A 15,380-nucleotide genomic window follows, 5' to 3' on the forward strand; every position below is an offset into this window, starting at 1 on the left:
TTTTCCTGTTGTCATAGTGTAAATATAGTTAACAGCCTGCTCGGTTTCCCCCAGGCAGACGCCGACGGCTCGTCTGACACCTACTGGCCGATGCACTCTGACACAGCAGCCCCGGGGTTGGACCTGGGCTGGCCCCTCCAGGCGCACAGCTTTATCGGCCCCACCGAGGTCACGACCCTGGTCAACCCCAGCGAGCCCGACATGCCAAGCATCAAGGAGCAGGCCAGACGACTCATCAAGAATGCACAGCACGTAAGTGGAGGGGAGGGGAGAAGGGATGTACATTCACACAGACTCACACACAGCACTTACAGAGGCACATACACACACACACCTGTTCTGGTCTAAGTGGTGTAAAGGGGAAGTGTACCGTATGTCAAATGACATTGTATTGGTCACATGCGCCGAACACAACAGGTGTTGACATTGCTGTGAAAGGCGATGTAACGGATTTCCTCCTCTTCGTCTGAAGAGGTGTAGCAAGGATCGGACGCAGCGTGGTAAGTGGCCATGTTTTAATATAAAAGACTGAACATGACACAAATACAAAATAACAAAGTGAAATGGAAACGAAACAGTCCCGTGTGGCACAAACACTGACACAGGAAACAATCACCCACAAAATACCCAAAGAATATGGCTGCCTAAATATGGTTCCCAATCAGAGACAACGATAAACACCTGCCTAATTGAGAACCAATCTAGACAACCATAGACCTACATAAACACGGAGATGGAAACAACCCCATAAATTTACAAAAAACCCTAGACAGTACAAACACCCTATAATAGACAAAAACACATATATCACCCATGTCACACCCTGACCTAACCAAAATAATAAGAAAAACAAAGAATACTAAGGTCAGGGCGTGATAGGCGAGCCTATTCCAAACAATTCAGAGTTAAAAAGTACGAAAAATATTTGCTGAATAAAAAAAATAATACTAACACAATAAAAACCAAAACGATGCTATACACAAGGAGTACCAGTACCAAGTCAATGTGCAGGGGTACGAGGTAGTTGAGGTAATTGAGGTAATACATTATGTGTGTGTGTGTGTGTGTGAGCATGTGTGTGTGTGAGCATGTGTGTGTGAGTGTTAGAGTGAGAGTGTGTGTGAAAGAGAGTAAGTGCAGAACAATTCAGATAAGACATATAAATAATAAAGGGGTGAATGTAAGTAGTCCAGGTGGCCATTTGATTAACTGTTCTTAAGTCTTATGGCTTGGGGGTAGAAGCTGTTCAGGAGCCTTTTGGTCCCAGATTTGGCACTCTGGTACTGCTTGCAGTGTGGTAGCAGAGAGAAGAGTCCATGACTTGGGTTGCTGGAGTCTGGTATAGAGGTCCTGGATGGCAGGGAGTTTGGCCACGGTGTTATACTGGGCCGTACACACTCCCCTCTGTCGGTATTGCAACTGCTCGGCATCCAAGTGGTGATGCAGCTAGTCAAGCTGCTCTCAATGAGGATTTGAGGGCCCATGCCAAATCTTTTCAGCCTCCTGAGGGGGAAGAGGCGTTGTCGTGCCCTCTTCACCACTGTGTTAGGGTGTTTGGACCATGATGATAAGTCCTTAGTGATGTCGACGCCGAGGAACTTGAAGCTCTCGACTTGCTCCACTACAGCCCCGTCGATGTTAATGTGGGCGCGCTCAGCCCTCTGTTTCCTTTAGTCCGCGATAAGCTCCTTTGTCTTTCCCACATACACTACCAGTCAAAAGTTTTAGAACACCTACTCATTAGCCGTAGGCTAGCAGTCTTGACTAGCAGGCTACAGGTGAGTCATAGTGCTGCTGCTGACTAAACTACAGCCAGCCTTTGATCCAGTGGGCAGGGCTATAACGTAACTGGTTACTATGGTTACCTATAGCTCTAGGTGTGTGTGGAAGTTTACAAAACACATGCACACTCATCAGACAGCTAATCATCACACTATAGGCTACAAAACAACCCATCCACTCACCCACCCACCTGGATGCACACCCACATTTTAATAGACGCTCTTATCCAGAGCGACTTACACCTCCACCATCTCGCATCTTCTTTGGAGGACAAAGGTTTTTTTGTTACATAAACATTTTACACACATTTTTACATACAGTACCAGTCAAAAGTTTGGACACACCTACTCATTCAAGGGTTTTTCTTTATTTGTACTATTTCCTACATTGTAGAATAATAGTGAAGACATCAAAACTATGAAATAACACATGAAATCATGAAGTAACCAAGTATTAAACAAATCAAAATATATTTGATATTTGATATTCTTCAAATAGCCACCCTTTGCCTTGATGACAGCTTTGCACAATCTTGGCATTTTCTCAACCAGGAATGCTTTTCCAACAGTCTTGAATGAGTTCCCACATATGCTGAGCACATGTTGGCTGCTTTTCCTTCACTCTGCGGTCCGACTCATCCCAAACCATCTCAATTTGGTTGAGGTCAGGGGATTGTTGAGGTCAGGTCATCTGATGCAGCACCATCACTCTCCTTGGTAAAATAGTACTTACACAGGCTGGAGGTGTGTGGGTCATTGTCCTGTTGAAAAACAAATGATAGTCCCACTAAGCCCAAATGATGGGATGGCGTATCGCTGCAGAATGCTGTGGTAGCCATGCTGGTTAAGTGTGCCCTGAATTCTAAATAAATCATAGACAGTGTCATCAGCAAAGCACCCCCACACCATAACACCCCTCCTCCATGCTTTACGGTGGGAATTACACATGCGGAGTTTACCCATGCCGCGTCTCACAAAAACACGGCTGTTGGAACCAAAAATCGCAGATTTGGACTCCAGACCAAAGGACAAATTTTCACCGGTCTAATGTCCATTGCTCGTGTTTCTTGGCCCAAGCAAGTCTCTTCTTCTTATTGGTGTCCTTTAGTAGTGGTTTCTTTGCAGCAATTTGACCATGAATGTCTGATTCACACAGTCTCCTCTGAACAGTTGATGTTGAGATGTGTCTGTTAATTGAACTTTATGAAGCATTTATTTGGGATGCCATTTCTGAGGCTGGTAACTCTAATGAACGTATCCTCTGCAGCAAAGGTGATTCTGGGTCTTCCAATCCTCAGGAGAGACAGTTTCATCATAGCACTTGATGGTTTTTGCGACTGCACTTGAAGAAACTTTCAAACCTCTTGAAATGTTCCGTATTGACTGACCTTCATGTCTTAAAGTAATGACGGACTGTCGTTTATTTTTGCTTATTTGAGTTGTTCTTGCCATAATATGGACTTTTTTTTACCAAATAGGGCTATCTTCTGTATACCAACTCTACTATATGTTACAACACAACTGATTGGCTCAAACGCAATAAGAAGGAAATAAATTCCACAAATCAACTTTTAACTTCTTATGGACGTGGTTCCTGCACAGGAACACCTCAGCGGAAATTTCAGAGCGCCACCTATAGTACTATAGTATAGTACTCGATAAATCTCAATCTTTCATTAAAACACACATGCAAGGTACTGAATTAAAGCTACACTCGTTGTGAATCTAGCCACCAAGTCAGATTTGTAAAATGCTTTTCGGCGAAAGCATGAGAAGCTATTATCTGATAGCATGCACCCCCCCAAAATACCAAAACGTCACCTAAACAACAGATTTTGCGGTAGCCGGCGCTACACAAAACGCAGAAATAAAATATAAAACATTCATTACCTTTGACGAGCTTCTCTGTTGGCACTACTATATGTCCCATAAACATCACAATTGGGTCTTTTTCCCGATTAAATCCATCAAAGTATGCCAAAAATGTCCATTTATAAAGGCCTTCTGATCCAAGGAAAATGCAGCTTTACACGACGCAACGTCACTTTTAAAATTAACAAAGTTGCCTATAAACTTTTACAAATCACTTCAAACGACTTTTGTAAACCAACTTTAGGTATTAATAAACGTTAATAATCGATCAAATTGATCACGGGGCGATCTGTATTCGATAGCAGCAAGTCTTGAAATCATCGTCCATTTTTTTCACTTTCATAATTTCCTGGGTGCACCCCAAGACAGGAAGTGCCTATACGTCATCCCACCAAGGATAAACGTGCAAAGAAATGCCAGTATTGGCGACATCGTGTGGAAGCTGTAGGCGTTGTAAACGGAACCGGATCTATTTTCTATCGCCGTAGAAAAGACTGGTTGATGAATCTTTTTTGGTGTTTTTGGTGAACAGTTTTCCCTGGGATTTTTACTCCTAAACACGCTCTGTTATAGCCACAGACACGGTTTTACCAGTTTTAGAGATTTCAGAGTGTTTTCTATACACACATGCTTATCATATGCATATACTATATTCCTGGCATGAGTAGCAGGACTTTGAAATGTTGCGCGATTTTTAACAAAAAGCTGCGAAAATTCGCAGCATCCTTAACATTAAGAAGTTATACCTGTTAATTGAAATGCATTCCAGGTGGCTACCTCATGAAGCTGGTTGAGAGAATGCCAAGAGTGTGCAAAGCTGTCAAGGCAAAGGGTGGCTCTTTGAAGAATATCAAATATCAAATATATTTTGATTTGTTTAATATTTTTTGGTTACTACATGATTCCATATGTGTTATGTCTTCACTATTCTACAATGTAGAAAATAGTAAAAATAAAGAAAAACCCTTGAATGAGTAGGTGTTCTAAAAATGTTGACTGGTAGTGTATGTTCCAGCAGTGAGGGGTGGAGTTCAACTGACAGTTACAGATTCCCAGACCCAGGCCTTCTCACCCCAGTCCACCCAGCAACACACCGTTAACACGATAGCATTCCCATCCTGTTGAATATCTATTATTTGTATTTTTTACTCAGTCACTATCCCTCAGACAGGGATCCAGTGTTGCAGATAGAGTTATGTTAATGATTATTTGTCAGTTATGGACGCTGTTGTCTTAAACTCTGCCAGTCAGTCTGCCCCCCTCTGCTTTGCCCTGCTTATCCACCACACCCTGTCTCTGAACATGAATGACTTGCACTCAGCTCAACCAAAAGAATACAATTACTTTTCTGTGTGTGTGTGTGTGCCTAAATGTCAACAGGGTTGACAAACCTGTTAATCAAACTGGCCATGTCTCTGTTACTGTCCTCCCCCTCTTTCTGTGTGTGTGTGTGTGTTTCATGTCCAACTAAATGAAATAATCCTAAACCTGATGTGATATTTTCTAGTTTCTTATTGGTTAATGTGATATTTCCCCCTCTCTCATTGGGCGTTGCTAGGTCATCGCTGTGGTGATGGACATGTTTACAGACGTGGATCTGTTTTCTGACTTGCTGGATGCCGCGGCGCGTCAAGTCCCCGTATACATTCTATTGGACGAACAGAATGCCCATCACTTCGTCTCCATGGTGATCAACTGTAAGGTCAACTTAGACCTTGTCCACGTGAGTCTCTATGTTTTTGGCCTAGATTGAACTATTTTAAGCGGGGTGACTCTCCACGCCTTAACTCAGTTTTCCCCATAACTCAGGTTAATCCTGTTCCTGAAAGCCTACTGGGTGTGCAGGGGTTTGATCCATCCCAGCACTAGCACAAACAGCACAGGGCTAAAAAAATAACAGTAGTTATTAATAGTTTGAAAAACACATGGTTTGAGCCGACAGTCTAACAGATAGTATTCCAGTGTTTCTGTGTTGACTGGCAGCAGGCCACTGTCTCATAGCAGTAAGGTAATTTATTTACCTTCATATTTACATGATGTCTAACTGACTACACCTGAGCTTGGTTACATAAATCTCAACAGAGCGGACAAACTGGTTCGATTCACCCTTAGAACTCACTAAAGAATAACATCATTCATTAACCCCTTGTGACTCTGAATAACTATTTTGTGTGTGCGTGTGTGTGTTGCAGATGATGCGTGTGCGGACGGTGGCGGGAGTGACCTATTTCTGTCGGACAGGGAAGTCATTTAAAGGACAGGTGAAAAACCGCTTTCTATTGGCTGACTGCAGGGCCGTGCTCAGTGGAAACTACAGGTGAACATAGAAATATAACAGATTTCAACACTCAACTATAGTTGAGCATCGAAACACACCAGATAGAACAGATATCAGATTCTTCTTTAGTCGCAGAAGTTAACGTGTCATATCCTGTTTCCTGTAGTTTCATGTGGTCCTATGAGAAGCTGCATCGCTGCATCGCTCATCTCTTCCTGGGAGAACTGGTCACCACCTTTGACGAGGAGTTCCGCATCCTGTTCGCTCAATCACAGCCCCTCACTGTTGACCACGCCCTAGTGCCTTTCTCCTCTGACAGCAGCAGCAGCAGTTACTATGGTAACCAGTTTGGCTTGAAGCGGACCCAGTCCCTGCGAAACCCTCTGGGTTTCCAACGACACACCCCCGAACTTCCGGCCTACCCTTTCGGAGGAGGAGATTCCGAGCGCTCTGCGTTCCGAAGAGATGACATGTTCCGACATACCATAGACCCAGGAGGACTGAATCTTGGAAAGTTTGCAGTGTCACAGCAGTTCAGGATGCAGCAGAGCCGCTCCATGGTCTCCAGGTGGGATGGTGCACGTATATTTATGTAAAACTAGATTTTATGTAGAACCCTATAATTCACTACTTTGGCTGTAGGAGAACCCTTTTCGGTTCCAGGTAGAACCTTTTTTGGTTACAGGTAGAACCCTTTTTGGTTCCATGAGGCAATCACTGTGGAAAGGGTTCTACATGGAACACAAATGGGTTTTTCAAAGGGTTCTCCTATGGGGACAGCCAAAGAACCCTTTTCTAAGAGTGTATACTTGGAATAGAGTACCAAGTCAATCATAAGTATTCAACCGATTTCTGGGGAACTTCACCCATAAACAGTTAACTTATTGTATTACATTTTCTATGTGTCCTCTGTTAGCATTTTAAAGGGTTTTGTTTGTGTTTCCTGTGTTTCCAGGCAGATGGAGATAAGCGCCAGTGACTATAAGAGGCACAGCTACACAGAGGGAACCCAGGAGAGCTACTCCTCGTCCAGACAGTACATGAAGCACAGAGTTATGAACAACCTGGATGAGACAGAGCAGCACTACCACAGGTACTAGTTAGTTAGTTCATTTGTTAGTTAGTTAGTTTATGTTGTCTTTGTCAGCTTGACTTAATATTGCGATCAGGTCAGGCAAAACTCTTGGCCCTAGTTATAATCTTTTAAAAAATTATCTGTGATACGTAAAGCATGTTGGGTTTTTATGATCGTTATTCTGATGATGCTGATGAGGATGATGATTCTGCTGCTGCTGAAGATTTATGAACATGTTTGTATTGCAGGGAGCAGAGCCAGTCCAGCCACTACTACCAGGGTGGTGAGGGACCTGGGTTAGGACCTGGGTCGGGGCTAGAAGGACCTGGCTCAGGCCATGGACACTACGACAGGCTGAGGAACAGACCAGCACTGGACCAGTACTCTGACTCAGGCTACCCTTATGAGGAACCTCCTGGTCCAGAGGGCTACGGCAGAGACTACTTCTCCTCTGAGGACCTGAAACATGACCCGGGGCATCCACCAGCAGGGGGAAGGTACGTGGTAGAGACAGTCCACTGGACTGGAGAATAATCAGTAATGTCTGTTCATTGTTGACTGCTCCCACTAGAGTTCTTAAATTAAACTTTTAGTGATACGCACACAATGTTTCAATAAGGTTAATGTGTAAGTATCAACCACGACCCTCAAAATGTGTCTATACTAATGTAACACCTTCTCTTTTGTCTAGGTACGGAGGTGGCAGTGGCCACAAAAGGCCGACGGTGGGTCAGCCCTATGCCTGCCTGTCGTCCCCCACCCATCCGCACCCCCCAGAGAAGCAGGTGTTCTCCGTCCCAGCGGAGGCAGACCACGACCAGGACCCCAACGTCAGACAGGGCCTCCGCAGCTGGAGGATCAACTCCTACCTCAGCGCCTACGGGGACACAGGAGAGGAGGGGCTGCCCCAACCTCTGGGCCCTGATGCTTTCCAAGACCCTGAGTCTGATGGGAAATCGTACGCCCATGAGGCAAGAGAGCCTCCGAATGTCCCCTCCAAGCCTAGACCGGATATCCGACCGCTGCACTACAGCAAGCCCTTCATGCCTGAGAGCATGGGGAAGGACAGGGCTGACCGATGGACCACAGAGTGGGAGAGAGAGAGAGAGAAAGAGCGGGTGGTGGGGGGGAGGGAGGTGGGGGCAGACGTGGAGATGCCGTCGTCGAGGGAGGCTCCGGGGGAGGTCTCGATCTCCAAACACGAGACGGTCCGGATGCGGGTCAACCCGATGCTCCAGAGGAGTTCCCGGCTGCGCTCCTCCCTCATCTTTTCCTCCTCCAAGACGGAGACCCACATGGGAGGCCTGGGCATGAAGGTCTTTATTACCTTTCATATCATCTGAGGTTTTTTTAACATTGAATTGCAACCTTGCTTTGAAATGTGCCATACGAATAAAGTTTCATTTGATTTGATGCAGGTGGCCAACGAGGAGGACGAGAATTCCGACTCGCTCCGCACCACCTCCATCGTCCAACAGATCCTGGAGAAGCGACGCTCCTTGACCCGGGAACCCTTTGAGTGGAGGAAGAAGGCAGAGGAGAACGAGAGAGAGAAGGAGAAAGAAGAGAAGGAGAAAGAGAAAGAAAAGAAAGAGGCTTGGTTGAAAGAGGAGGCTGAGCCAAAGAAAGAGCCCCCCAAAGTAACCTCAGCCAGCAGAGAGGTGTCTAAGAACCCCCTGGCCGAGGTGGAGACCACGAAAGACACCCCAGCATCTGCAGATCCCCCCAAACCCCAGTCATTTAACATGAACAACCCTTCCAATAGACTGCAGTACTTCATGGAGCTGGCTGCTAAGAGGAACGCATCTAAAGAGGCTGTGATAAAAGAACCTCAGAAGAAACCAGACCTTCCAGACACTCCTTCTTCCAGCACGACCGCCATCACCTCGGTCCCCAAAGTCCCCTCATTTTTCGTGACTGCTCCAGAGCCTGCCCCAAAGAAACCACAAGTCGCAGCCACACCAGAGCTAAAATGTAAACCTCAAACCTCAAGTTTGAAAATCTCAGAGCCTGCCGCTTCTACCACAGCTCAGAGAAAAGACAGCAGCTCGGAGTCACAGAGGAAAGAGAAAGAGCCCGGTAAGATTCTAAAGCCATTCCCTTCTCCGAAGATCTTCAAGAGGGACACTCTGAAGCCGTTCAAGAGCTCCAACCCACGCCACGTCTCCTGTGATGAGGAAATGCTAACAACGGACGCCACAGACGCGGAGAAAAGCGAGCTGAAGAAGTCTCGATCCAAAAGCTCGTCGAGTATGTCACAGACCGAGTCTAAGGAGGGGCTCCACAAGAACCTGGGCTCCAACACCTCCCTCAACACCCTGGGAGGGGAGGGAAAGGCCGACACTAAGCCCCTAGACTTCCTCAAGAAGCAGACCCAAAGACTCAAAGGTATGTTGTACTGTCTGTGTGTCTGTCACGGATTGTTACGTCCATGTTTACTGGGTTTTAATTTTAAAAATGTAATTGCTGTGCTCATGATGTATACAGCAAATTCCCTTCGGAGCAATAAAGGTTTTAATGAATTAATGTGTTAAATTATTAATTAAAACATTCATTCATTCAAAGGTTTCCTGGGACCCAAGGACAAGAAGAGCTCCGGTGGTGCGACATCGGCATCCAACGGAGACGAAAAGACCATGAGAACTGTGCCGGAAAGCTCAGAGGAGCCTGTGATCGCCGCTAAAAACCTGAGCTCCACCGCCGACGCTAAAGCCACAGACTATGCCACCTCCGCAGCCAATCACAAAGCCGCGTCCAAAACGACAGGTCTGTCACGGTACCAGAGCTCCAGTGGCTCAGTTCTGTTCAGTAGCAACCTGAGAGACGACACCAAGGTCATCCTGGAACAGATCTCTGCCAACAGCCAGAAGAACCGTCTGGAGCGAGGAGGAGGAGAGGAGGCTGGAGGGGAGAAGGACGTAGACGTAGCAGGGGAGAAAGGAGGGCTGGAGAGGGAGCCAACGCTTAAAAAGAACCGCTTCCAGAGGCCCCAGGCCAACCCTCAGGAGAGAGATAGCCTCCTGAAGAGGATCGAGAGCATGAGGAAGGACAAGAAGGTCTACAGCCGCTTTGAGGTACTCTACCGTAGCAGACAGGAGGTTTGCAGGGAGGAGGAGGGCTACAGGAGAGGGAAAAGAGAGGAGGAGTTAGAGGGAGAGGAGGAGGATAGGGGGAGTGTAGAGAGGAGTAAATACACACCTTTACTGGTTATGTCCAGGAGGTAAAATAATATATTAACAATAATAATATATGACATTTAGCAGACCCTTGACTAAATAGAAGAGACATTTACATGTTATGAATTATAGCCCTTAATGTGAAATATATATTTGATGCTGCTATTTAAAGATGTGACACAACATTTTATTTATTTTGTTTCCCGATACTTTGATAAGGATTTGCAACAAAAACTGTTTAGGATATTTGTACATAGTGCACAGACTCAGTGAGTTTTAATTTTGTGGATATGATTTCATAGGGACATTAGTTTGGCCCTTAATTAAGTTACCACTGAAGTTACCATTAAAACCATGTGAACAATGAAGCACATTAGTACCTAAAGAGATCTTTCACACTGAAAGCTGATACCAAGGGGGAGGAGGGGTTGATGAGTGGAGAGGAGAGGTAGGGATGAGTGGAGAGGAGAGGTAGGGATGACAGGAGAAAATGGAGGATGAGGGAGAGGGGAGCATGAGGGAGGGAAAGGGGGAGTATGAGAGAGTGAATCAGATCGTATTCCACTCACTGTCATTCCTAATGTTCTGTTAACAGATGGGGAATAACCTGGGATAACTAAAGATGGCTGAGGAACATATTGACTGGAAGCTGAGTGTGTGTGTGGAGGACGTGCAAACACACACCAACATGCACACACACATTGTTCATATTCAGCAATATATGTGCCAAACACATCATCAGAAGACCAGAGAGAGAGGGAGAACACACTGAACACAAGAACAGCAGATACCTCCTGTGACTTTAGACTGCAGTCTTCGCGGATGATCAGACGATACTGTACTAAACCTTTAAAAGACTGACTATGAAACATGAGATGAAACTGTACCCATATAAGGCAAGCGTTGTCTGGTTGGTTTTTGCCTTATATGGACTTCATGGGACAACTTTTCACCGATTCACCACAACCCTTCCTCCACGCCTAGAGTGAGAGAAAGTGTATGTGTGAGAGAAAGTGTGTGTTGTGTGTGCATGTTTTACTGCAAGAAAGCAACTGAACACATGCCCAGCCATCAAACATGCCTGTACAGAACAGCACACTCCCTGTGCCAGTCGTATGTATGTGTGTGTGTGTCTGTGTGTGTGGAAACTGGTAATGCTGAAAGTATGTCTGGGTTTACACTGTGCCAACGGAGCGCCACGTCTCGTCAAACCCAGAGAACTATTATTAACCAGTCTCCACACTAAAGACAGCAGAGAGGGAGAGAGAGAAAATGATAGAGGGAGAGAGGAAAAATACAGATTAACCCAGCTAGCACATTTGGTTCCTTGGAAGTTGTGGGAATGTACGTTTTTTGTTTTCCATTGGTTCTCGGAACAAAGCTATACGTTTCCTGACTGGTAAAACTGAACATCTTTTAAACATTCTGAGAACGGAAGTGAACATTTTGCCTGTTCTGAGAACATTTTTAAGTTGCAGGGAGGTTCTGAGAACGTTTTACTGTGGTTCCTTGAAGGTTTTTAAGTTGCAGGGAGGTTCTGAGAACGTTTTACTGTGCTTCCCTGAAGGTTTTTAAGTTGCAGGGAGGTTCTGAGAACGTTTTACTGTGCTTCCTTGAAGGTTTTTAAGTTGCAGGGAGGTTCTGAGAACGTTTTACTGTGCTTCCCTGAAGGTTTTTAAGTTGCAGGGAGGTTCTGAGAACATTTTACTGTGGTTCCCTGAAGGTTTTCTTGGGAGGTTTTATTAAGGTTTTGCGAACGGAAATGATTAATTATTTGAAGGTAATTAAATAACGTTCTGAGAACATGTTTCAATCATGCAAACACATGTATTTTTTTATTGTGGTATGGCGTCAGTGAGATTCAAACCTATGATCTTATGTTCTCTAGCCATGAGGTTTAAAATACTTTTGTTGATGCTGAATGTATACGTTTTTAAATAACATTCTTAGAATGATCTTTGAAAGCTATTAATGTTTTCTTGTGTTTTTTATGGAAAGTTTTCTTAATGTTCTTAGAGCATGACTTTAAATATAACAATGAGGAAACCTGCAGACAACTTTACACTTAAGCACTGAAATTCCACCTAAGAAACATATGGTTCTCAGAACCTTATGTGCTAGCTGGGTATCCTGCACCATTCCCAGACCTTTGTTTGAAGGTTGAATGCAAAATAACCCTAGGACAACCACACTCTCACCAAGCTCTAAGAAACATATGGTTCTCAGAATGTTATGTGCTAGCTGGGAAAGGAGATGGAAAGAGATGGACCAACAGGGTAAGATAATTAGATACTGTGTATATGGCTTGCAGGTCTTTACAATTTTGTATTTATTAATTAAATCACCAGTACCTTAGAAGACAAGTTGAGATTGAGACTGCTTCGTTGCAGCCCTGTGTGGATGCAGGTACCTGGAAAACGTAGTGAGTTGGATAGGGTCTGAGTGATATTTCCACCACAAAACCTTCACCTAATCCGGTCAAGTCAGGTCAGACATCTTTGATGAAGAAACGTAGGGAAGAAGGAAGGAAGGATGCATTTCTAAAATGTTGTATTTTATACAAGAGTATAAAAACTTTCACGCCTTGAGTCTGTCAGTTTGTCTCTGTCCACTACACCAGAAGTGGTAAGAACATTTCCAAGTACATGAACACACTCTGTAAAAATACTTAGTGAGGAAATAGAGTTATGAATAATTAATTAATGCCAGTGTTGTGTTCGAGACCACCTAAAGCGTGACTGTTTCAAGATTTAGACCGTAGCAAATCAAGTCCTTCTCAAGACCGAGACGTTTATTTAACTAGGCAAGTCAGTTAAGAAAAAAATCTTATTTACAATGACGGCCCACCCCGGCCAAACCCGGACGACGCTGGGCCAATTGTGTGCCGTACTATGGGACTCCCAATTATGGCCGGATGTGATACAGCCTGGATTCATACCAGGGACTGTAGTCACGCCTCTTGCACTGAGATGCAGTGCCTTAGACCGCTGCGCCTCTCGGGAGCCAAGACCGAGACCAGGAGGAGATAAGGGGTTCCGAGACTAAGTCAAGCCAATGATAGTAATTTTGTCAAATCATCTCTAGCTGTGTATAGTCACAGAAAAAACGATATGAGGGGGAAAAGTCTGTCACTCACCCACTCCATGACATCCTCCTAGCAGCTAACTAACGTTAGGCTCCATATTTTTAGCATGATACGCTAGGCTATAGCCACGTTATGACTGACTAGTTAGATTCTATTGACATTCTCAGTCTTAGTTACATTTGTCAGTTCTTGTCCAGAATATTGAGTCATTGAAACTGAAACGGTGCATCCCGAATGGAGGCAGCAAACAATGTACCAGGCCAGCTGTGATTTACAACCTGATAGCAATATTTTTTGAACAACCAAGAAATGTTTTGGTGAATTACATTAATCATGCATTGAACTGCATCATGGAACGTTGAGTCAAATTGAACCTATTTTTAAAACCTCTTATAAAGTTGGTTTTGTAGCATCAAGTGGGAATTTTATATTTTTTACTGATATTATGATTGTCTGTTTGTAGTTAAAACTAGTGATGCACCAGTATGACATTTTTGGCCATACCGATAACCAATATCTTTCTTGACAAAAAACCTGATACCGATAACTAATATTTAAAATTTTAGCTGCTTTTTAAGCATTCTAGTACAGTTAAATGGTTAACACACACACACATGGACGCAGCAAGAGGCGTCACTACAGTCCCTGGTTCGATTCCAGGCTGTATCACATCCGGCCGTGATTGGGAATCCCATAGGGCGGCGCACAATTGGCCCAGCGTCGTCCGGGCTGTCATTGTAAAAAAATATTTGTTCTTAATTGACTTGCCTAGTTAAATAAAGGTTACAGACTCACACACACACCACACTGACCAAAAAGTTATTCTGTTGGCATTTACGTATGTCCCCATTATCAGTAAAACATAATCAAAAACTATTTATTTAACTTACTTGCTGTGCTGTTTCGTTGTTCATTTGTTCAGTCATTTCATTCTCAACCAGGATTTCTATGGAACACGTTTGGGTCTTTGCATGTCAAAAAAGATACAGGTCAAATAACAGTATTTGATGCGTTAAATAAGCTTGTTGACCAATCAGGACCTGAATGTGACTGCACGTCACATAATAATTTAACGCATTCATAATGTTTTACGTAGTTATTACACATTGATTACACTATCACTCGTATTTCATATGTCACAATGATTAATCGATACGTATGCTATGATGCTGGTAAAGTTGTCTGGTGCTGGTTATAAAAAAAGCTTAGCTAGCTCATGGATGCAAAAAAATCTTCCCCAAAAACATAGCAAAACGACAAAATCTATTTCAGTAGCTATAACTATAGAGCTAGGTGTAATTTATAAGACAGTTCTTACAGCTAAAGCTAGCTACCCCAGAAGGTCGAACAAATTAACGTTATGCTTTATTACCAACGCGGTATTGTAAACACATCGTTCATGGCCGGTGTACTTTTTTGTACAGCTTTGACAGTGCTACTGTATCTTTTTTGACACGCAAAGACACAAACGGTGTTCCATAGTATGTATGTCGTGAAGCTAATAGCAGTGACGCTATTACTGTGTAACTCCGGTAGGGCAACAAGGTGCTCGACCAGTCGGCAAATTGTCAAGGGCAATGAATTCCATCATCTTGGCTTTAATGGATTTCGCCTTTGAGTTGTCTCGCTGAAATGTTCTTACTCTTTCAAATGACTGCTCGACTTGTTGACTGCTCGATCCACACAGCAGACATTGTGGGCTAGGTTAGGAATGCTGTGTTGCTTGTGTAGCGCAAAATTTTACGTGGTGTCATTACGTCATGTACAGTGCCTTGCGAAAGTATTCGGCCCCCTTGAACTTTGCGACCTTTTGCCACATTTCAGGCTTCAAACATAAAGATATAAAACTGTATTTTTTTGTGAAGAATCAACAACAAGTGGGACACAATCATGAAGTGGAACGACATTTATTGGATATTTCAAACTTTTTTAACAAATCAAAAACTGAAAAATTGGGCGTGCAAAATTATTCAGCCCCTTTACTTTCAGTGCAGCAAACTCTCTCCAGAAGTTCAGTGAGGATCTCTGAATGATCCAATGTTGACCTAAATGACTAATGATGATAAATACAATCCACCTGTGTGTAATCAAGTCTCCGTATAAATGCACCTGC

At 44.0% G+C, this 15,380-nt stretch overlaps 1 protein-coding gene across 1 annotated transcript in view; it reads left to right on the forward strand.

Annotated features, from left to right (window-relative positions):
• The window catches only part of LOC139373661 (protein FAM83H-like), a 31,238-nt gene extending 18,471 nt beyond the window's left edge, over positions 1 to 12,767 (forward strand). The window contains exons 4-13 of the mRNA XM_071114474.1: positions 55 to 252; positions 5,212 to 5,376; positions 5,846 to 5,970; positions 6,098 to 6,499; positions 6,887 to 7,024; positions 7,255 to 7,503; positions 7,698 to 8,322; positions 8,425 to 9,394; positions 9,572 to 10,080; positions 10,778 to 12,767. Of these exons, the coding sequence (XP_070970575.1) occupies positions 55 to 252; positions 5,212 to 5,376; positions 5,846 to 5,970; positions 6,098 to 6,499; positions 6,887 to 7,024; positions 7,255 to 7,503; positions 7,698 to 8,322; positions 8,425 to 9,394; positions 9,572 to 10,080; positions 10,778 to 10,798 (3,402 nt within the window). The 3' untranslated portion in view covers positions 10,799 to 12,767. The remainder of the gene's footprint in view (positions 1 to 54; positions 253 to 5,211; positions 5,377 to 5,845; positions 5,971 to 6,097; positions 6,500 to 6,886; positions 7,025 to 7,254; positions 7,504 to 7,697; positions 8,323 to 8,424; positions 9,395 to 9,571; positions 10,081 to 10,777) is intronic.
• Positions 12,768 to 15,380: the final 2,613 nt, after the last annotated feature.

The sequence above is a fragment of the Oncorhynchus clarkii genome, chromosome 18 (genome assembly GCF_045791955.1).
Source record: "Oncorhynchus clarkii lewisi isolate Uvic-CL-2024 chromosome 18, UVic_Ocla_1.0, whole genome shotgun sequence".
NCBI classification, from domain to species: Eukaryota; Metazoa; Chordata; class Actinopteri; order Salmoniformes; family Salmonidae; genus Oncorhynchus; species Oncorhynchus clarkii.